The following is a 24,088-nucleotide window of genomic DNA, read 5'->3' as shown; positions in this document are numbered from 1 at the left end:
TCATAAGTATTCAGACCCTTTGCTGTGACACTCATATTTAACTCACATGCTGTCCATTTCTTCTGATGCTCCTTGAGATGGTTCTACTCCTTCATTGGAGTCCAGCTGTGTTCAATTAAACCGATTGGACTTGATTAGGTAAGGCACACACCTGTCTATATAAGACCTTACAGCTCACAGTGCATGTCAGAGCAAATGAGAATCATGAGGTCGAAGGAACTGTCCAAGGAGCTCAGAGACAGAGTTGTGGCAAGGCACAGATCTGGCCATGGTTACAAAATAATTTTTGCAGCACTCAAGGTTCCTAAGAGCACAGTGGCCTCCATAATCCTTAAATGGAAGAAGTTTGGGACGACCAGAACTCTTCCTAGACCTGGCCGTCCAGCCAAACTGAGCAATCGTGGGAGAAGAGCCTTGGTGAGAGAGGTAAAGAAGAACCCAAAGATCACTGTGGCTGAGCTCCAGAGATGCAGTAGGGAGATGGGAGAAAGTTCCACAAAGTCAACTATCACTGCAGCCCTCCACCAGTCGGGGCTTTATGGCAGAGTGGCCCGACGGAAGCCTCTCCTCAGTGTAAGACATATGAAAGCCCGCATGGAGTTTGCCAAAAAACACATGAAGGACTCCCAGACTATGAGAAATAAGATTTTCTGGTCTGATGAGACCAAGATTGAACTTTTTGGCGTTAATTCTAAGCGGTATGTGTGGAGAAAACCAGGCACTGCTCATCACCTGCCCAATACAATCCCAACAGTGAAACATGGTGGTGGCAGCATCATGCTATGGGGGTGTTTTTCAGCTGCAGGGACAGGACGACTGGTTGCAATTGAAGGAAAGATGAATGCGGCCAAGTACAGAGATATCCTGGAAGAAAACCTCTTCCAGAGTGCTCTGGACCTCAGACTGGGCCGAAGGTTCACCTTCCAACAAGACAATGACCCTAAGCACACAGCTAAAATAACAAAGGAGTGGCTTCAGAACAACTCTGTGACCATTCTTGACTGGCCCAGCCAGAGCCCTGACCTAAACCCAATTGAGCATCTCTGGAGAGACCTGAAAATGTCTGTCCACCAACGTTCACCATCCAACCTGACGGAACTGGAGAGGATCTGCAAGGAAGAATGGCAGAGGATCCCCAAATCCAGGTGTGAAAAGCTTGTTGCATCATTCCCAAGAAGACTCATGGCTGTACTAGCTCAAAAGGGTGCTTCTACTCAATACTGAGCAAAGGGTCTGAATACTTATGACCATGTGATATTTCAGTTTTTCTTTTTTAATAAATTTGCACAAATTTCTACATTTCTGTTTTTTTCTGTAAAGATGGGGTGCTGAGTGTACATTAATGAGAAATAAAATGAACTTTTTTGATTTTAGCAAATGGCTGCAATGAAACAAAGAGTGAAAAATTTAAAGGGGTCTGAATACTTTCCGTGCCCACTGTACATGTGAAATATTGCTATAAATGCTGTGGTGCGCTACATACTCGTCCCGACACAAATGAACATGAAAGGAAAAAAAGGCGTCGAAATATTTTATATTTTCCAGACTTCACAAACAGTGCAAATGTAACGTAAAAACCACAAATAAAAACTTTCAAACAGCAATCCTTTTTGACAAACTGTAACTAATCCACACAACTGGAGGTCACATTCAACCAGCAGCACGACAACAGGAGAACTGCAAGTTTACACACAAAATAAAACCGGTCAGGCCCAGACATGTGACAGAACATCCATATACAGAAGAAAAACACAGTAAAAACCTTTTTAGGCAAAGGACAAGGAAGAAGCTGCATTTCACACTTTGAAGCGATGGTGCCAACTTACAAATGTTAACGTGCTCGTGAATATATATTTTGGATTTGTCATGCAGAAACAATCACATCTTCACCGTTCTTTTCCGAAAAAACAACAACAACAACTAAGTAGCCTGGTATCACCAGACCCACATTCACTGCATGAGTATCTGGGTGTGGGTACGTTGCATAGGGAACTGTTCGCAGTCGTTGCGTCCTACTGGGCTTCGACCTCGGGTAAATTTTGAAAGTATTTCGAGCAGCTTTAACCAATCAGTATGCGCCAAAAAAACGAATTCAACGTCATCAAACTTACCCGCCACCACCGGTCGCTGATTGGTCCGCCCTTCAGAGTGGCTGAGCGAACGTTGATGTGAACAGGGTGTCCAGACTATAAATAACAGCAAAGAATGCTGAAACTGTGAACAACATTTTTCCCCAATTAGTTGCAACTAAATCTCACATGTCAAGTCTCAGAAATGTTAGTATATATTAGTTTACAAGTGGTTAAGTGCTACTGTGCAAGAGTTTCTACATAGATGGAAATGCTGCAAAATAATGAGGATGATAAGCTTTGGTTTAAAATACTTGCTGATGAAGCAGACATAGAATATGTCGCTATCTGCAGTTGATATTTTTCTGAATACACAACAAAACTGTAAATGAATCTAACGAGTTAGTTAGAAGTGTCTGATCTGTTCCATGACCGTGGCTGCTCTCCTTTCCCTTACATTACATTTCCACCTAAAAAAAAAATATATATATACATGTGTATATAATATATATATAAAAGATGTAAACCCAAAAAGTATTTCAAATGAAATCACCACGATCAGTAAATGTGGGGGCGAAATACAAGTGGCGAGTTAAAACACTCATTATGTTGTAGGCAACTGCGGGTTCGACTCGTGTTTGTTGTTGACCACTTCCTGTAATATTGGCTTTAAATATGTCAAATGTAAGATTTTTAGTTTACAAATATTCCAAAATGAACTACAATTATCCACAGAATGTGATTGCAGTTCGGAAGTTATGTCAAATAAATATATGTATTGTGTTACACAAATGTCTGCTGAAGCCAGCTTGTTAAACGACTATCCCCAGCCTGTCCTGTAATGCCACTGTGCACCCTCGACCTCTGATAGTGAGTCATTGTAGCATCCAATCTGCCCTCAGTCCAAAACTGAGAGGAACACGAGCGCAGATAATGACAACAAAAAACCTGTGTTTGGTTTGGCCCTTATGGTTTTTTTTTTTGCTTCTATTGTCTCTTACTTAAAACATAAATATTCGAACCATCTAGAGTACAAATAAAAAACCGGACTGATACGCGTATGTAATTTAAATATTACCGATCCCTAAAGTTGCCTGCTTAAGTCCAAAATTCTGTGAAAATGCATAGTCCTTCCCGCACACACCCCCTCCCGAGCTGTTCTGAAGAAAGCTACATAACGATACCAAAAACCAAGATGATCATACTGCCAGACAGGGGTTTTTGACCGGGCACTGGACAAGAGGGAAATGAAACCGACTTCACCCGACTAATAGCAGAGCGCAATTACATAAAATTCCACCGAAATCCTGAAACTCTGAGATCATGTGTTTCGAAGACGTGGATTGACCTGTCAAACCTTCTTGAACCCGTCTCGTTCCTCATGCCTAAAACTCACTACGGTCACAGAATGTGATGGGTCAGATTCTAGCGAAACACTGGACTGAGGGCAGACTGCCTGGACGCTGCACTGACTCACCGTCGCCCCTTCTTGTACAAAGTGGCATTACAAGACAGGACGCAGTCTTTCTTTTACCCTGACCTCAACCAGGTGGTTTAAAGCCTGAAATTAGGAAAACTTCACCTGAATGAGAACACAGACTTATTAATTATTGTTTTTCGTGTGATTACAATGTCCTGTTGACAGGAGTAATAGATGCAAAGCCGCTCATACGTGTTGTGTATTTTCTGAGGCTTCCTCGCCCTGCTGTCATCAGCAGGTCCGGTCTCAACATGTTAGTACTGGTATGAGTATTCCAAGAGTCCACACCCACTTTACACTTTACCAAACATTTTCCAAACTCACACACACCTTCAGTCTAACACGCTTCACATTCACACCCACAATCTGTAACAACAGTGAATAAAAACACACCACAGAAACGGCAAAGTAAACGAGATATAAAGCAGCCCCGCTACGAGACACTGACACCGCCTTTGCCGAGTGGGTCAACGCTCCTTGGTGATCAACATCCTGAAAGGTTTATTGTTTAAATATGTAGAAATGACGCAACTGCCCACTCTTTTTGATCTTCGGGTTATAAAATGGAACCCAGTGCAATATTTTGAAAACACTGAAAAAGGGGAAAGCGAACCCAAAAAAAACGAACTCTCCAGTCGATTCGAACTCTAAACATACGTGTCGGGCATTTCTGTGTGTTTGAATGGATAAGTGGCAAATTATCACGCACTTTGACACGACTTCGTAAAAAGGCACTTTATAAGTGCAGACCATTTCTCCATTTCTTAGAGCCCAACTCTGGTTCTCGATTATCTCTCCACTGGAACTAGAGCTCCCACTCACGCAGTGTTTTCTCTTGCAGAAGTACCCTCACTGGATCAGCTGCTTTGACAGTTCTTGGCCTCTTACTGCTGCCTTAAAGCCACTTCCTTCAGCAGTAGATGAAAGAGGACCACATGCAAATGTTCCGTTCTTTCGGACAGGTGACCCAGCGTTCGGTGGCTCAAGGTTGAAAGAATCACTGCATCACACACTTCTCTTTTTGCTGTGTAGCGTACTTCCTCCTCCGCTGCTCTAAGCCGCGCTCCAGGCGCTCGTCCTCCTCCAGAGCTCTGAGGACCAGGAGAGAAAAAGGAGAGTCACAGGCTGGCTGTTTCAGACGTGCGTATCACACATCTGATGGAGCGGATCAAACTATTCTTCAACTCGAGCCGGCACACCCCGTCTGTCTGTCTGTCTGTCTGTCGGAGAGAAATCTTTCTGACCATTCTTGGTGTGTCTCTGTGATGTATTTCTACACACCTTCGTGAATACATTTCACCATGACACAACTGCTGTGCCGGACGGTAGCTGGTAGGAGCAGCGTTAAGGCCAAAACACACAGGCGCCGCACCGCGCTTAAAAACAGGCAAACCACCACCATCACCGGCGGTGACTGGACGCGCGTCGCCGTACGTGAAAAAACTTTTTTCCCCCACAGAAAGGGCTTTTTTTTTTCTGTTCATCTTCACACCCAACCTCCCGACCTCCCGACATGCGCAACTACTACTCTGCTCCCGTTGCAGTTTCTCAGTGGATGAGGGGAGTTAACGAGGTGACGAGGCTGCATCCTATTGGTGCTAGAGGCGGCAGCTGACGTATGACGTATGACCTGTGTGTTTTAACCTTTGGGCCCGGGACACCAGCCTGCGTGGCATGTGAACTTGCATTTTGATATTCGTTTCAGTGCCCATTTAAACAGGTTGCAGCGGCCGTACATCCTTTTTTTAAAAAAACCGCTTTGCGCAGTTCCCAGTAAAAACGCGACGGGAAAAGGTCTGTCAACGTGTGAACCACCAGGAACTGTTGATATAGTAAATGTTGCACGTGGACTTTAATCTCTCTCCAACTGGTACAGTGTGCGTGTCTCACCCTCTCTCCTTGGTGTCCATATCGTGGACCAGTTCGTCCCTCTGGTTGACCAGAGACACCAGCTCCTGAAGGAGCAGCTGCTCTCTCTGTTTGTGGGCCTGAGTCTTCTGCCACTCTGCATTACGAAGCAACAGGAAGATACAAAACAAAAAGGTAGAAGTGAGGCAGAGGAGAACAGTTTCAAGAAGACATTTTTTTTTTTTTTTTTTTTTTTTTTAAATGCTGATCTACGATGTAAGGGGAGCATTTGAAAATAGTGCAAGTAAAAAAAAACAAGACAATAAAAACCAGTGTTCAGTCATAGAATGTAATAAAAGAGCAACATGAAATAAATCGATTGTACGGGTTGTGAGGTTCTGCTGCCACGGACGGCCTGCTGGTGAGGAAGTCTACGGTCCGTGCCTGTTTTGTTTGTGTGTTGTGGATACTTTTGCTCTGTTCGCCAAATAAATGTTGGTGCGATTGTGCGCGAAGCTACGTTTTCAGACACCACATGTCAATATGAAAACTCATCCTCGGGTCCGACGGCAGTGTTTGGACAATTCCTCTACTTTTTGATCCCATTCCAGTCTTCTGTATGTCGTTTCATGTAAATTGCAGCGATGTCCAAGAAATGACCAAAGGGCCATTAGTAGTGCACCATCCCATCTCCTGCCTCCTTCCAAAAAAAGGCCCTGATTGTCTTTTAATGAGAAGGCAAATCTTCCTTTGGTGTACATAAACAGTTCCTTCATGAATTGGCAGGAGTAGAGCAGGATATACAGTCCTTGTGTTGAAGAAGGGTTTTGTCCTTTTGAACTGTTTTTTTGGTTGTTGTTTCAGTATCTATTGTTACAAGGAGAAGTTATATGTGTGATTCGGGAGTTAAAATAGCCACGGATCTACAGTCACACGTATTCAAAGGCACTTATCTCAGCAGACTTACACTCGGCAAAAAGCTTGGGAGCTTTGATCATTGTTGCATGAGCAAGGCTACGATCTGAGCATCAATCCACAATCAGAGTTTTGACAGAGTGTCAGTCTAACATTGACTGTGTATGAAATAATGTCGTACCTTCCATCGTCATTATGTCCCTCAGCTCTTTGTTTAACAGCTCGAATCTTCTTTCCAAGTCTTGTTCTTCCAGCCTGTCAATCACAGGACATGCATTACAACATGCGAGACATTTGTGTTGACAGGGGTCGTTTGTCACGTGGATTCAAAATGAACATACACAGTTAAGATGTCCCATTCAACTTCTAAAGAAAAAGTACTGGTGTGTTCCCTCTGTCTGATATATTCAATTATATGACATCATTTGTACATTATCAGTGTGTGGGCAGCATGTTCCTGTTGCTGCTGCTGCAGGTGGTGCTTGTTTCAACTACTTTATATGCAGTTTGCATACAGTGACACCAGATAAATCTAACGGGGTGGTAAAATGATAACTGGGGTAAGGAAGAAGAGACGAAATTGGGTACAAAAATGTGTTTTCAGTTTTTGGACTTTTTCCTCTAATCTTAAAATATAATATATAATTTGAACATCTATTGAAATAAAACCCTGTAGGAAGTTTGGAGGGGAAAAAAAAAAAAAAAAATCTCTATTTGCTGGCGCTGTTAACAACTCATACATGTAAAATGCGACGCCAACTACACACTACTTTTTGTAAAGTAATTGTGTCAGAACATCAGAAAGCCGAAAAGGTTGGAAGCCACTTGTTTAATCTTGAAAACTGTGTTGTATTTTACAATGTTTTCTAATTATCTACTGTGTCAAATCTTGATCTGAGAAGTAACCAAAACTGTCAAATAAAGTGAAGTAGAAAGTACCGTAATTTCCGGACTACAAGCCGCTACTTTTTTCCCACGCTTTGAACCTCGCGGCTTAAACAATGACGCGACTAATTTATGGATTTTTCCCGCTTTCACAAGCTTCACGCTGCCAAAAAACTGAGCAAAACAACACATTCTGTGACGGTGCTCAGTTTTTTGGCGGCATGAAGCTTTCATTAGACCAATGAAATTGCTGAACGGGTTAAGGTGAAACAATGTGACTTTTTAGTTTACTGTTTAGATTAAATCCAGCGCGCTCAAACTTCCCATCATTCTGATTACAGTAGTCATTTTGTCACCCTCATCATGGCAAAGACACGAAGAAATGCACACGATGCAGCTTTCAAGTTGAAGGCGATTAGATCTGGCTGTTAGAAAAGGAAATAGAGCTGACTCAACACAGAGAGAGCAGACGGCCGAGGTGTTTCAACCGTGCAGATCCGACTGAAAGCCAAAACAATCGCCACCGTAATGAAGTTTGAGGATTTTAGAGGTGGACCGTCGTGGTGTCTCAGATTTATGAGACGTAAAAGGCCTGTCCATCAGGGTACGGACGAGTCTGTGTCAGCAGCTCCCTCCCGACTACGAGGAAAAAGTTTCAAACTTCTGCAAATTCACTGATGCAAAGATAGCGGCGCATACCATTGGCCCGCACGACATCATGAATATGGATGAGGTTCCTCTGACCTTTGACCTGCCTCTCACTCGGACTGTCAACAGGAAAGGCGAATCATCCGTCACGCTGAAATTTTTATTTTTGTTACAAGCCGTGTTTCGTTAAAGTCTGTGTAAAGTTCATTTGTTTCAATGTACCGGTAGGCACCTGCGGCTTATAGACATGTGCGGCTTATTTATGTTCAAAATAAAAAAAAAAATTTTTTCCAGGAGTGGAGTGGAAGTATAAAGCAGCATCAAATGGAAATACAGAAGTACAGAACAAGTACCTCAAAACTCTTCTAAAGTACAGCATTTGAGTAAACGCAGTCACTTTCGTTGTGAAGTCACATATACGCTTCATACAGCACATATTCTGCACACGCAGCAGTGTTGATGTCTTACAGCAGTTGCAGATGGTCCTGCCTCCGGATTAAAGCGTTCTTCTTGTTGACCAGCATGAACCATTCCTGAATCAGCCTCTCCTCCTCCACCTTGTCACTGCCTGCAGGATGAAATCACATGACGATGACCCCTGTCTTTGTCGTTCTCTCAATATTTCATCATTTGTACCCATAAATTCCTTTTTTTTCCCCTTATTGTATTATTTGTGATCTGAAATTGCATTTATCGTGCATCCATCTGCAGCCACCAAGTTCTCTACCTGTTTCCAGTAGCTGCCTGAGTTTCCTCTCCACCACTCCGGCTCTGTTATCGATGTGATTTTGTTCTGTTTCCAGGGCTTCTATCTGATTCAGTACATACTGGCTGGGGTCCTGGGTACACACACACACACACACACACACACACACACACACACACACACACACACACACACACACACACACATGCTGTAGCTATATAGCAGTAATGGTACATAATAAAATAAAATTAATGAGCACATAACCAATAATCAGAACAGAAAAATGTGCTTTGGGTAATTGCCAGGCCTTAAATATTTGGACACAGTTTCAGCTCGGAAACACTTCCTGATTTGTTCCCACAATAAAACAAGATGTTGCTTAGCTGACCAGGCCATCTGGTCTTCCCTCTTCAACCGCAGACTCCGTTCCCTCTGCAAGACCAATACAGCAATAAATCAGACAACCATAAACAATTGTAAAGCAGTCCAAATTTATCACATCCAATTCAAAAAAGTATCAAAAACAATGTAAAGTTATAAAAAGATTATTGAATGCAAAGAAAAAAAAACTCAAGAACTCACCAGTTTCTGACTTCCTCTGTTCCTCTTGCCCCGCAACAGCCTACAGAGGCAAAAAAAAAAAAAAAAAAAAAAATCCTCACACATTAGAGATAAGTAAAAGAGGAAGAAGGTAACAACGAGAGTAAAAAAGCATAAAAAAAAAAACAAGAGCAGCAGTAAGGCATCATACCACTGTTATTTCTCCTTCCTCTATTGACCCACTCCTGCGTTGTGACCTGCGCTTCTTGACCAGATCAGCATCTTTGACATGAGAGAAGCCGGACTTTGACAGGAAATGAGTCCTCGGCGGTGCCACCGGAGATTGAGCCCCACCGGCCCCAGCAACGTGCAGCCGTTTGGTCCTGGGAGGTGGAACCACGTCCCCACTCGTTTTACCGTCCTCTGTCGTGCTTAGGCCCCCATTCGTTTCGAGACTTACGCCTTCCTCCTGGAGCCTCTGGGTGCAGTACCGAACGGCGGACTCGGGGTCGTCTTGGGCCTCTCGGTCTGCTGCTACTGCATAGCTGGACTCGCTGCTGTCCTTCTCTATGTGAAGCACACTGAGCTCCTGGCCAGTGAAATGAGTGCGGATCTGGTTGAGGTAGGTCATGACGATGAGGCGGTCAGGCACCGCAAGCAAGACCATGTCTGAGGGCTCCATCAACCTGGAAATGCCACGTTCAGCAAAGCCATCAAAGGCCTGAGATACATAGAGAAATAGATAGATGGAAGGATTATATTAGGACTTACCAACCAACATTCATGCTACATTGGTAATTTAAGAAAAGGATAACAAATTGCTAATCACCTTCTTGTTGTTGAGCTTGATGTTATATGGGTCCAGCATTTCAAAATTACTGGAAAAGCACAAAAGACGATAAAATAACCACATAAACGAGTGTATGCAGTTCGACTTGCGTGTTAACTGTTTCTTACATCTCTTCTGGGTGGAAGTGATGTAAGATGGCGCAAAAGGCCAAGCCATTCCTCCAGGAGGTGCTGAAGTTGGTGATCTTCACTCCTTTGTGGTTCTGCGTGATGCCCTGACACCATTCCAGAAGAGACTGACTGGACGTCACCAAGGTGGGACTGGCTGACAGGCTCTGGAACAAAACAAAAAAAAGCACATTACTAGAAAATGATTGGAAGTGAAAATTTGTTCTAGGACACGAGAGAACAGGATCCTTCCTGAGCCATCAAATGAGCTGGTAAGTGAATATAGTGAATATAGATCATTATTACAGTTGAGGTAACTGGGATTTTTTTTTTGGCCGCAGAAGAATAAAAGATTGGGTTTCTTCTGTCCAAGCAATATATTGCACACTACATCATGATCAATCATGAATACACAACTAAGGGCAATTTTAACTTACGTCTGCGGGTCTTTTCTGAGACATTGTTGCTTCATCAGCTTGGTGGACAGCGGCAACTTGTGACTTGCTATCGTCTAAGGAAGAACCACTCAAACGCTTCTTCCCACGAGGCACACATTCAGGCTGACCTGAGGATTCCTCTCCTCTCTCTCTTTGCCTGAAGAAAAACACACAAAACAAAGCAAAGTGCTAATTAAATTCCAGTTTCTTTAAAAAAATATTTGTTCAATAAAACAAAACTCCTGTTGATAATTTTTCCAGACCATGCTGCTAATGACACCGCATACATAGATGATGTTAGATAATTAGAAAATATGAAAAACTAATGAACCCCCCCCCCTTACCTTAATGTGTATTAACTAATCTTACCTTTGATTTTCTGAACAACCTGCAGCTACATCTATAGACACAAAGCCAAAGTCCAACTCTTCGTCCCTCATTTCCTTCCTCATGTATACTTCCATTAGTTCATTGTCTTTATCATCCTCTATATGCAGCCAGTCATCCGGAGAAGAAGCAACAGTGGAAGCAAGCGACCTATTAACCTCTGCTTCGAGGACTTTTTCCATATCGTCCTGCTCAGACAAGGCCTCTGTGGCCTTTTCTGCATCATCTGTCACAACAGGTTCATCTGTAAAGGTCCAGCCTTGAATGATTTCATCCAGTCCCTGGTCAGTATCTTCTACAGGGTGTGACTGAGTGAATTCTTCTCCCATTGCTGCTAGCACTTCCCTTTCCAACCGTAATGCAGCGTCATCCTCACCTTCGATCGCAACGAAGCCTCCTTCAGAGATCACACTTGCGTCCAGCGATGTTGAGCCTTCCCTTGTTTCCTCGCTAGGGACAGTTGTATTATCTGGGTTTGTCTGAGACACTTCCACTTCTACGGGGAACAACTTGTCTACAGGTGGAGTGCTTTCTGAATAAGTTGCACTGAGGCGCTTCTTGGCCCGAGGCAATGGAACAGGCAGGCTTGGCTGTTCATTCAGTTGGATTGCTTCAGGATCAGTAGTATCAGCCACAGTGTCTGGCTGGCAGGAAGGTGGCGGGCAACAAATTGCAGTGTCATCTGGGAACGAATCACTGAGACGTTTCTTAGCTCTTGGTTTTGGAACAGGCAAGCTTGAGGGTTTGGATCTCTTTGCTGAAGTATCACAATCCTCTACTTGAACTCTGCTCTCACCGGTGAATCTGCTTTTCCTCAAGCGTACTTCAGTCACTTCTTTTTTAGATGTAGAAGGTTGATCAACTGAAGGAAGAGGGAGAAGGTCCTTACTCTGTGTCACCATGGATACATCTTTAGTTGTTGAAGGTATGGATGAAGGACCCCCTTGTCTTGCCTGTGCTCCTTCTCCACTGGAGGCCTGAGGTGATTTCCCTGTAGGTGTAAAATCGTCTGGGAAGGAGCTACTAAGACGTTTCCTCGCACGAGGCCTCGGGATAGGATTAGCTGTTTGTTTGTCCTTTTCTGTGTCTGCTATCACTGGTGCATCCTCTGGTTTCTGAGAAGACGAGATAGTGGACACATCAACAGATGTGTCACCAGCTTTTGTTGACTGCATTATTTCTTCCATATTACCCACTGCAGTGCTGTCAAACTGGACTGGTTTTACAGACTCCTTATTTGCAGTATTAAAATTCTGTGCCTTTGTCCCCTTGTCACTATCGCTTCTGCCAGATTTTCCAAAAGGCAATTTCTTGACATGTTTTGGAAGACCAATCCTCTTGATGAGCGAAAGTGAAGAAGTTTGCTCAACACAAAATATCTCTTCATCTTGCTTTGGAGTGATGCTGTTAATTTCTTTAATTTTTGAGGGTCGAATTATGTGAGAAGAGGCCTGGACAGGTGTATTTGTGTCTTTCTTGGGCGATCCTTGAGAGGTTTGTTCTGTGTCCTTTGAGCAGACCATTTCTGTGTCTGTCTGTAGAGATGCCCTCCCAATCAAATCATCTTCTTGAGGAACCTTTTGAATGACGCTGGTTGTGTGATCATTTCTTTCGGTCATTTGTGAAGGGATCACGTCAGTAGCTGTTTGTCTGGCAGTGTCAACGTACAGTAATGGTTCAAGAGCACCAGAGCTTCTCTCACAATGTTGCTGAATAACAGGATCAGTTTCCAAAGCAAAACTAAGTTGGACTTTCAAATCTTGTTGGTCGTGAGTTATTGGATCAGATTTCTCTGTCGAGACACACACCGGTATTTTGTCCGGGGCAGTTTTTTCATGAGTTGTAGGTGGAAAACTACGATCTCTTCTTTTCACACGAGGAGGAGGAACGACATCCACGGGTATCTCCACTGATTTAGCTCCCTCTTTGTGTTTATGGTCACCTGTGTGAGGTAATACTTGAGTGGTAACACTTTCTTTGTCATGACCAATCTGAGCACTACCGTCTCCTTTGACAGACAAACCATCGCATCTTTGTTTGTGGTCTTGATCACACCCTTTCTGTTGAAGTTCTTGAACTTTTCTCTTCTGCTTTCTGCCTCGTTGAGGGACAACAAGATCAGCTTGTGGTCCAACTGGACTAATGCTTTGATCATCTGACGGTTTGTCCAAGAGTGCTTCTGAGTGCACCTCTCTATGTTTAGAAGCATCTGGAAGTGACTCCTTTGATGCAGGCTGCAGGGAAGCAGCCAACATTTCTTCCAAGCTTGTTTGTTGGGTGCTTGAGGAAAACAAAGGACAAACTTCAGAATTGGCCTTCTTTGATTTTGATATACATTTGTGCCATGCACACTATCTCTAACCAATGATTAATTAATCTACTCGACCAAAAAGACAACCCAAATCTTGCTACGCAACGTGAAAACACAAAGAAGCATCATTTCCAATATTCTTCTTTACATGCGCACTATAAACTAAAACATCACAGCAGCATATAGACAAATACAGATATTATCTTAGTTTATAGCACCGTTTCATAAAAAAACAATATCAGCATTCCACATCACAATACCAGTTCTAGCTGTTACAGAGAATTGACCATCACATTTTCCTCAGCAGAAAGCACTCAAAAGCAGAACGAATAAAAGTTATCTCCAAAACTGCAGAACATGTACACACCGTGCAACTAAACAAAGTCCAGCAGCACTCACCCTTTGTCCAGCTGAGGAGAAGACAACACTGCTCTAACCTCATCCTGTTCTACCTCGGTCTGGTGCCTTTCAACGTACACTGACGTTTCAACAGAGTCCTGCCCTGTGAGCCATCTCTCCTTGGCATCCCGTTGGTCAAAAGAGGTCTCTTGTTCATCGACTTGCTTATCATCCTCCTTTGATATGTCACTGATATCTGCTTCTGTCAATGGCGGCCATTTCTTCATGCTTGCGCAACTTAAAAGCCCGTCCACATCTTCAGTAGTTGCCGATGGAAACACAGACTGATCATCTACCAAGTTCCACATGTAAGGCTCCACAAAGGTTGGATATTGAAGCCTATTTTGAGTTTCAATGTCTTCAGACTTGACCTCTGCTTTCTGTTCGGGAGCAGCGCTATCCATGAAATGTGGATAAGACTCATCTGAAGGAGTCTTTGTCTTGTCTGTTAGGCCCATAGAAGACACAGCATTGGGTCGGTGATCAACTTCACCTAAAGCAGAGCTAGATGGCCCCAAAATGGATGCTACTGTTTCATAGCTATGAGAAATGAATGGATATTGGAGTGAGTAAATGAAATCTGGAACCATGCAAAAATTATGTATTCAATAAACAATGAATTGCTAATTATTGAAAATGAAAATTAAAGAATAAAGAGCAAACAAAACATAAGTATTGAAGACTAAATACCCATGCAAAATGCAGTCCAGTTTTTACTTTTTTCCAAACTAAAATCTGCAGTGAAAATATAATGACTTTAATCTATGATAAAATAGACCATAAAATATCAGTCTCCATTTAGGATTACCGACAATCGATCCACGCTACGGTGCATGCCTCACACTATTAGTTTCAGACCATTCTTAAGCTTACCCTTTGTGGAAAACACCCACAATGGCCTTTACTAATCCAGACTTCTCTTCCCCCTTTGCTGACAAAGAAGAATCTGCTTGTTTTTCAGGTATTGTTCCCTCTGCCTCCAATACCTCCCAACCCAAGACTCGCACTGGCTCTGATGTGTCCAATGATTTCTTCTTCACTGTTTGGGTTTCCACAACTGCAATCTTCTCAATGTGTGATTGACTGAGGATTCAAATATATAGGATTTTTCAGGTGTGAGCCACAGGGCTCATACAGCATCACAGTAAAATCTATAATGAAATACAGCCTTCACAGAAATGCTGAATTTACCATGCACTGTAAAGTCATAGTTTATTGGCCCAAACAGTCCATGTTAGGCAAGCAATAAACTGCTCTCACAGCAGCTCTTTTACTTACCCATTATCTGTGCAAAGTTCTATGTTTTGCTTTTCTCCGCCTTTGACTTTCTCCTCTGTTATAAGAGCAAACAAATGAAAATATGCAAAAAGGAACAAGACTAAAAAGATAAATTTTACCTCAATCTCAACACAAAATTTCTCACCATATAAAAGTTCTGTGCTGGGGTTGCTGACAGACGTACAGGGAGCACCAGGATTTCTTGTGTCCACGAGAGGTGACTGTGCGTGGGTCAATTCTTGTAATGTATACTTTTCTGTGGAAGAAGCCAGTGGAACACTTGTTGTTTCTCCCTCTTTCTGATTCCATTGCAAAATACTGGGGAACCCAGGAATTTGAGCCAGATGTGGACACGATTGAGCCATTGCTACCATGTACTTCATTTCATCTTGTTTATGATCTTGGTTTGCTGGAAAATTTGCAATAAGAACCTTTTCATTCTGCAGCCTCTCCAACAAGATCATGTTGTGATGTGTCCTTGTTTGTATGTATACACATTCAGAGGTAAGCATTCTTGCTGATGGCAAGCCTGGGACACGTGAAACACATGGAGCAGATGTGTATATGCTGACCATATCTGGTGGCCTGTTAACAATTTCGGCAGAAGGAAAACCACATGCTCGGGCCGCTTTTGGGCAGGATGTCACTAATGTCACCATGTTTTTTGTGTTGTAACAACTTAGCTGGTCCTGTCCATTATGTGTTATGAGTGTTTCTGCCCTCTTTTTCTGAGGTTTCATCAAAATTGGTGTAGTTTCACTTTGCCACCCTGTGCTTGGGATTTTAGTCATGGATGCAAATCCTTTGATACTTGAAGCACTGGAGCAGCAAGGTGCAAAATGGATCATATTGGGTTCAATCTTGGATTTGGGTCGAGGTGCAGATGGAAATCCAGGGGTCCTGGATGCTTCCGGGCAAGATGGTGCGAAGGCTAACATTGTCTTCATGGTTTCTTCTTCTTGATTTTGACAGTCTATCACAAAAACTGCCTCTCTTGGAGGATAATCACACAAAGTGTGAGGATCGAAAAGCCACTGGAATTGTAAGACTCCTTCAAAGGATGCAAATCCCGGGAAACTGGATACTTTGGGGCAAAAAGGTATGAGACTTAGCACATTGTATCGGGCAACAGATGGGAAGCCTGGAATCATTGAGGCTCTTGGGCAAGAGGGAATCAAAGGAAGCATGAGGTTTGGTTTGTCTATGTGAATTGGTGAGTGGTTAATCCTGAACTGAATATTCTTTTGTGGCCTGGAAATCAAAAAACCCCACTCAGAGGCCCATCTTTCTTCCTTCTGCCTTTCAACTGATGCAAATCCAGGTATAGCAGAAATTAGGGGGCACAAAGAAAGGAGGCTGACTACATTTTGACCATAATATTCAATTTTGGGATATGGAACAGATGGGAAACCATGAATACTTGACACTTTGGGACAGGATGGTACAAGGGAAACCATTGCTTTCATTGCTCTCTTATCTCTTTCAGATCTGTCCATCAGTGACACTTGCTCTTCTTTAATTTTTCGTTCAAACAGTGGCTCCTTGCTTATTGTCCATGCTTTTAAATTACGAGATGATGGAAATCCTGCTATTTGCGAGACCTTTGAGCATGAGCTTGAAAGACTGACCATATTTGTCATGTCAACAACAGTAATCATTCTGGCATTTGGTACAGAAGGAAAGCCAGAGACGTTGGATTCTCTTGGGCAACTTTGTGCAAGAGAAACAATTCCTTTAAGGTCTTTGTCAGCTATATTTGTTTCCTCTAGTATTAAAGACACTTTAATTTGCCTCTCCCATAATGGCTGATGAACGATATTCCAGTCTTTGCTGTTAGCTCTCTGGATTGATGGAAAACCAGCCATACCAGACACTGTTGGGCAAGATGGAAGGATATTGACCCCACTAGACCAATTATGGATCATTGTAGGTTCAAGAGCAGATGGAAATCCAGGAGTACAAGCTATTTTTGGACAAGTTGGAGCTGAAGCTGGCATGGCTTTCATTCCTTCATTGTGAGGTCTTTCTTCAATCATGACTACATTGATTTTTGGCTGCGTTACTGTGAAGGGTTTGTGATCTGTAACCCAACTTTCGCTCAAATGATGCTCCAGCATTGATGAAAAGCCTTCAATTTGAGAGATCTTCGGACAAGAACCTAAAATACTCATGTTTTCTGATCCATGTTCTACTATGGTTGGCTGTGGAACCAAGGAAACGTCTGGTATGCAGGGATGCTTTAGGCAAGTTGCTACCAAATCTCCCACTTGTTTAATGTCATCCTGTTTTGGTGAAACTGTCATGGTGCAAAATCCAGGTTTCATTTCCTTTTCTAAAAGTGGTTCCTGCTGAAATACACATGATCTATCATCATTTGTGGATGGTGAACAAGGTATATTGGATATATTTGAACAAACTGAAGAAATAATATTCACACTTGGTCCATGAAAAACTGAAGTGTGTTGTGGGAACCCTGGATTTCTAGCCTCTCTGGGACAAGATGGTACCAGTAGAACCATTTCATTCTTGTCATTTTGAAGTATTTTTGATGCACATGGTGGTAATATTTCCTTCTTTTGTGACTCTTTCTCCCAAATTAACGTTTGATCTGTAAGCCAGTGTTTTTCTTCAATTAAAGGCAAATTGGATGGCATGCCAGCAATTCTTGTCATACTGGAACAGGTTTCCATGAAAGTAAATGGTCTGTTGTCTATTTCAGGCTTCACGTGATGTGGCACATATTGTGCACAAGGACAGGAAGAGTTTCCATCCACCATTTGTTCTACTAGATCTAAATGTCCCTCTAAATCAAGAGCACATTCGGTGGATGTAATTTCATCATCCATTGATGACTTATTCCAAGTAAACCCACTGTCCAGAACAGATCCAATTGCTTCTTCAGCAATAGTAGGGGATTCAAAAGTGCCACTGACTGTTGGGTCTATCGGCAACTGGTGTACCATCCCAGCTTCTGTCTTTCTCTTCATTTCATCATCATCATCATACAACAATGGAATGTCTTTTATCATATCCATCTTTTCCTCTGATGCTTTTCTAGTTTCCTCCAGAGTCGCCCTTGGTAGCTCCTCCCATTGGATGACCAGCTCCGTAGGACATTTTGTTGAAGTCCCCTTAGGTAGCTCCTCCCATTGTATGGTCCTGTTTGGAGGCTGTTTACGTAACTGCTGCTCAGCATCATTTATTTGGACTGCACCAGTGACAATTTGGCACAGTGGCTGGAGTAAAACCATATTTTCATCTCTAAGGAGAAGGCAAATACAAAGTTATAGTCAACATGTACTGCAGGAAGATGCCAAATAAAACTTTATCATTACTGTGTTATTGTTTTGAAAATAGATATTTTAGTTTCATGCATGCAAATTCACTACAGCCCGACTGATACTAGATTTTTGGGGCCGATGCCAACACCGATATTAGGGAGTAAAATAAAGTAGAAATCGCCATATCGGCTGATATTCTTTATATAAATATACTTTATAGACAATATAATATTGAAAACATTTTTTGCAATGATCCCTCAAAAATGGTTATCAAATACTTTAGTCAATTGTGACAAAGATATCCAGTGGAAGCAGGTTATTTTACAGTTCACTGTCTACACTGACTTCAGTGCATTGAAACAGTAGACTTTACAAGAGAATTTAATGATTATAAATAACTATTAAAAAGCACAATTTGGACAATTTCTAATATCTTTTTATCCATTAATGTTCTGTAAAAAATATTTCATATTGGACCAAACAATCGTCCGGAAAATATATATCGATCAGGTAATCAAATTCAGCACTCCAAACTTATGCCAGTCAGTATTAAAAAAATCTCCACCCCTTAGAGGTACAGATTTTCACACCATCAACAAAAGATCAAGCCAAACCTTTGCATAGGTTAATTGCACAACAGTCATTGTAGCAGCCACTGCTGTAAAGCAGGCGATTTACTGGATGGCTCACACAGATGGGGGGAAGGGAGGATGTTAAAAACCTCAGTGTTGACTTAAGTCACTACCTCCAAAAGATATTTAGAAAGTCTTCATCCTTAACAGAGAGAACTGTTCTCTAAACAACTTAGTGTCTTTTTCTGTCTGACTTCCTGCACCTAGCTTCATGGTGTCTCTTGCCATTTTTATTTAGTGATATTTAGTTATTTAATTTGACATAATTTACCTATGAACAGCAAGCTATGCAGCCTAGCTCAAGAGAACCCAATGAACTAAAGCCATGCAACACACATCACTACACTGATGCAATCTGACATAAGCAGAGGCCAAGTATTATTCTCGCTCACCTCCTCTACCTCAATCAAGCATACCCTTGACCCACAGTACCCAGTACCATGACGTGCAGTAATGACATCCATTGACTCTACTGACAAAAGGTTTATTTGACTCCTCTAAGGGCAAGAAATCATGACCCTCCATCTTTTTCTTTGGCAACAGTATTTCCCTTCTCAGTATCTTTTTGACCCATCGGGATGTAACAATTTCAAGATGAGAGGGGAAAACTGTACAAATCTAGGAACCACAGGTTAACACAACTCCACAAATGACACACAATGAATACTGTACAAAATGGGTCTTAAATGAGTCGGCCAGATAATGTTGAGATGCAAATGTATTATTGTAAAAGTGCATCACATCATTGCATCACAGTGCAAAACAAGACAACCCACCTCTTCCTAACAGTCAAGAAGAGTGGCATATCAGGAATGGAGTGCCACATTCTGCAATGCAAGTTTCTGAAAACAAATTGAAAAGCCAATGTTTGAAAAAGGAATCCACTAACAATACTGAGAGAACTCAAACCCTCTAACTCACTCACCCTTTTTCTAGAACAGCTACATCTTCCTCAATTGGTATCCAAAAGCCCTTTTCATCTTTATACATCTCCAAAGGTGAGGACACGTAGGATTTTGTTTTCTTTATGTCAAGATCTGATCTTGTAGGCCTGGCCTCATCCCATAACATCTCAGTCCCATCAAGTCTAGAGCATAGTTGATCCATTTGGATTTTAGAATCTGATGATGGACGGTCTTTGACGCCTGCCTTGACGGGAAAGGTTGATGACTCGATTATCATTTTTTCTTGCATATCTTCAGGTACACCTTGGCTCGGGAACATAATTCGAATGGATCTCTCTCTGGCAGAAACCTTACAAAGGGATGGTTCTTCCAATGACAGCTGATGGCTCATCACGTTTTCTCTTTCCTTTACAATTCTTTTTGTTCCTGACTTCACAAACAATGGAGTTTTAACCGGCCACTCCTGTCCTGAGAGGTGCGCATGTGTTGATGGTAACCCAAGAATAGACGCTTTCTTTGGGCAACTTGGCACAATATTTACCATATTTGGAAATTGTTGAACGTCAGGCAGTGGAACCGCTGTGAAGCCAGAACTGAGAGCAAGGTTTGAACATGAAGCTTCAAGAGAAACAATTGCCTTCATTATTATATTTTGAGGAGAATCTTGCATTTTCATCTTCACCACTGGCCAGCCAACTTTGGAATCAGAAAAAAGTGACACTGTTGAGGGGAAACCAGCGATTCTTGACTGTCTTGGACAACTTGTCATCATCTGAACCATGTCTGGATTTGCAATACCATCAACAACTTGGGATCGTGGAGCGTCTGGAAATTCAGCACTCAGAGCTTGTTGTGGAAACGATGGAGGCATATTCATCATTATTTCCTTGTCTCTGTAGGGCGTTTCCTTAAGTGTAAAATCCTGATTAAAAACTGCATACCCTCTATCAAAGGGGTTTTCCCAAACTGCATCCTCTTCCACATCAAAGCCATTAAAATCTTTTGCACTATGTTTTGCTGGTAGACATGGATCTTTACTTTGTTTTGGGATGGCAGCTAAGGAATTTAACATGTTGGGAGCCTCTTGCATTGATCTATGTCCAGCCTTAGAGGGTATTCCAGAAATATTAGAATGTTTGGGACAGGCAGGCAATATTGATGCCATAATACTAACCACTGCATTTTCTCTAAAATACATCACAGGGTTATGTATTACTGACGATTTTCCTGGCTTTGTTAATGCCCTTTCAAATACTGGTCTTTTTATTACACTCCATTCTCTTTCATCAGACTCACTGTGGAATATAGAGGGTAATCCACAAACTCTGGAATGTCTTGGAGAAGTAGGTAGCAGATGTATCATACTTGGTTTATCTGCCAAAGTCTGCCCTTGCACTGATGGAAAGCCTGGGATACAGGCTGTCCATGAACAGGAGGGTAATATGGACACCATATTTCCAATCATATGACCGTCAAGATAGAGCATATTAACATTACCTGAATGTATCCTAAATGCAGAATGTTCCCTGGGGAGTAACAGAGACTTTCTTTCCATGAGCCACTCTAATTGTCCCGTGGTGTCTCTAAGTGGCATTCCAGGAACTCTAGATTCCTTTGTACAACTAGGTAGTAAACTCACCATAGTTTGGCCATCTGCTAATGTCAGCTTCAGAGCAGAGGGAAACCCAGGTACTCTAGCATTTTTAGGGCAGGAGGGTAACATGGCACACATACTTTTAGACTTGTTCTTATCAAAACACATAACTCCAGTTATAATCTGCCTTTCCCTTTTAAAGAGTGGCCTCTCCCACAGTGGACTTCTATAAGTAAACCATTCCTTGCAGCTGGACAAGCCAAGTTTTTGTCCCATCTTTGATGGCAAACCAGGGATTCCACTATATCTAGGATATGAAGGCCTCACAGTGATCATACTTGGTTCTTGTCGTGGGGCAGAAGGTAAACCAAAGAGTTGGGCTTTTTGTGGGCAACTTATCAGCATATTTACCATATCCTTAATGGTTTCTGCATTATTCGGTATCAACTGAACAATGTAAGCCTGTGTATTCCTTTTAACTGACTTGTTAATTAATTTCCTCAAAACATGCCAATCTTTGTTCTGTGAATTGTCTTGATATCGAGAAGGCATACCAGGAGTTCGGCTCTGTTTAGGACACATTGCAACAAGACTGACAATGCTGGGCATTGGCTTTTGGGTCCCTATGGGGATTTCCACGAGACAAGGACACGAGGTCAACATTTCCACTGAACTGACCATTTCTTTTAGGTATAGATCATGTTCAGGACCTGGAATCAAGACTTTACCATCAGACAATGGCTGCTCCATTAAAATATGCCCGATTGGAACCAAATCTTTACATTGAGCACCAACTGCCTCCTTAGAGGTTAAGCCAACGAATCTGTTTTTTCTTGGACTGGGTTCTTTGTGTGGCACAGAAGGAAAGCAGGGAATGGTTTGCCTTTGAGGGCAAGATGGTAACATATTAATCATGTGTTTTATGAATTCTTTATCCACATGTGACTTTCCCTGAAGTAGAACAGGATTACTTTTTAATTGCCGATCACAAATTAATTCCTTCAAAATATTCCAGTTGTCGTCAAACATCGCAACTCTTTGCCTGACGGGCATCCCTGCAATCACTGTTTGTTTGGGACATGTTGGTAAAATCCTGGTCATGCTTGGGGTATTTGAAGCCTTCTGCAATGGTGCAGAAGGAAACCCTGGAAAACTGTTGTTTCTAGAACATGTGGGCAACATGGCCACCATGTTTTTAATATTAATACCACTGACAGCTTGTTCTTGAACACAGGGCACATGGGAAACATGTGTTTCTTTTATCTGCAGTGGCTTTTTCCACAGAGAACACCTGTCCCAAACATTCTTTTCAAAGTCAGTCACTGATCCAGCAGAAGCTAAACCTGCAACGCTGCTAATTCTGGGGCAAGTGGGTAAAAGACTAATCATATTTGGCTCATGTTTCATAGTGGATGGGAATCCAGGAATAATGGTATACCTGGAGCAGGAAGATTTTATGGTAACCATTTCTGCAATTCCTGCACCACCCTCATAAAGTGAACATACATGATCTGAATGCAGGACTAATAGCAAAACCCTGCTGGGTAACTTCTGAAATAATACACTCCTATCATCTGGCCACCCTATGACTTCTGACTGATGTAAAGACAACATTCCAGGGATTTTAGAATATTGTGGGCAATTTAAGAGCAACTTGATCACACTTGGCACTCTTACTGTTTCTTCAACCTGAGGTTCAGGCTCTAAAGTGGACGGTAAATGAGAAACTGACTTTCCTTTTCGACACGATGGAATACGATTTCTCATAGATAAGTACGCACAGTTTTCTTCTGAATTGATTGCAGAGCTTGGTAGCACAAGTTCCTGTGCACCCCCTACATCTCTTTGACACAATGGTCTCTTATCCTTACACCATGCTACATTTTCAGTTCTCCTTTCCTCCATACAATGCTCTGAGTCCAAACGCACAACAAAGTTTTGTGGGGAAGAGGATGCAAAATTTACATTAGTTTCTTGTGTCTGTTTTGATAAATCCCCTGTTGTGGGCTGCTGTGCTAAGAGAGAATCAAAGTGAGAGATAGATCTCGAAGGGACTTTGTTGGAGGCAGTTGTGTTGCATGTCGTTTTCTTATCCAACACAGGTATCAGAACAGCAGGGTTGCTTTTTAGAGTGTTTCTTTGTGGCTTCTCCCACTGTGAGTTTGTCACAATAGATCGTGCTTCAGACTGACGCTCTGGTGTTTTGTTTATCACCGATGGAGGAAAAGCAGAATTGGCATCTGTGACACAAGATGACACCGAGGCAGCCACGTTCTCATTTCTGAAGGAGTAGAGTACACCAAAGAATGATGTCAGAACAAAAAGACTGAAACGCTTAAGAAAGCTTTTAAAATCTGATGTTATGATGATTTACTTTTACATTGCTTGTGTTAACAGAGTAGACAACAGAATAGGGAGGATTCGACTAACAGCACTCTGCCACACTTACCCTAAATCCATAGTTACGGCTTCTTTTGTATCAGCAACCTCTATCCTGTCTCCTATCAGTTTTGTGTCAGCGGTTGTATCGGTCTGAGGCAAGGGTAATAAAGGTCCCTGGAGTAATCTCGAAGTAGGTTGTGAGTTGGTAGGAGAAATGGGTATAGGTTGAGCAGGCTCTGGTTGGGCATCTGGATTCCCTAACTGCATGGACATCTGGGAAAAGTAAACTCTTGGTTTGATCAGTGGCTCCTTTCTGGGACTAAGGGTGAGAAGTAAGGCCATACTCTCAGGTCTGAGGGGCAAACAAATGTAGATCAGAGTTATGACGCAAGAAAAGTCTTCACCGCAGTACCATCGAGGCCAAATAAAATTTC

At 42.3% G+C, this 24,088-nt stretch overlaps 1 protein-coding gene across 8 annotated transcripts in view; it reads right to left on the bottom strand.

Annotated features, from left to right (window-relative positions):
- Positions 1-1,514: 1,514 nt before the first annotated feature.
- The window catches only part of ehbp1l1a (EH domain binding protein 1-like 1a), a 45,294-nt gene continuing 22,720 nt past the window's right edge, over positions 1,515-24,088 (bottom strand). For 4 of the 8 annotated variants that reach the window (XM_069708072.1, XM_069708073.1, XM_069708075.1 and 1 more), the window contains 19 exons: positions 23,722-24,006; positions 19,699-23,553; positions 19,550-19,615; positions 15,006-18,121; positions 14,861-14,915; positions 14,456-14,665; positions 13,583-14,122; positions 10,855-13,152; positions 10,486-10,642; positions 10,049-10,215; positions 9,921-9,969; positions 9,303-9,812; positions 9,134-9,173; positions 8,940-8,983; positions 8,573-8,684; positions 8,314-8,413; positions 6,494-6,567; positions 5,440-5,554; positions 1,515-4,640 (listed from right to left, as the gene is read on the bottom strand). In XM_069708072.1, coding sequence (XP_069564173.1) covers positions 4,547-4,640; positions 5,440-5,554; positions 6,494-6,567; positions 8,314-8,413; positions 8,573-8,684; positions 8,940-8,983; positions 9,134-9,173; positions 9,303-9,812; positions 9,921-9,969; positions 10,049-10,215; positions 10,486-10,642; positions 10,855-13,152; positions 13,583-14,122; positions 14,456-14,665; positions 14,861-14,915; positions 15,006-18,121; positions 19,550-19,615; positions 19,699-23,553; positions 23,722-24,006 — 11,887 coding nt within the window. In that variant the 3' untranslated portion in view covers positions 1,515-4,546. The remainder of the gene's footprint in view (positions 4,641-5,439; positions 5,555-6,493; positions 6,568-8,313; positions 8,414-8,572; positions 8,685-8,939; positions 8,984-9,133; positions 9,174-9,302; positions 9,813-9,920; positions 9,970-10,048; positions 10,216-10,485; positions 10,643-10,854; positions 13,153-13,582; positions 14,123-14,455; positions 14,666-14,860; positions 14,916-15,005; positions 18,122-19,549; positions 19,616-19,698; positions 23,554-23,721; positions 24,007-24,088) is intronic. The other 4 variants (XM_069708074.1, XM_069708078.1, XM_069708079.1 and 1 more) reach the window with 4 other exon arrangements.

This window comes from Brachyistius frenatus, unplaced genomic scaffold (genome assembly GCF_029030835.1).
Source record: "Brachyistius frenatus isolate BFR_SWC_R1_liver_20210118 unplaced genomic scaffold, ASM2903083v1 Contig_73, whole genome shotgun sequence".
Taxonomy (NCBI): Eukaryota; Metazoa; Chordata; class Actinopteri; family Embiotocidae; genus Brachyistius; species Brachyistius frenatus.
Note: the sequence above shows the minus strand (reverse complement) of the source record. Positions and strands in the feature narration are given on the sequence as shown.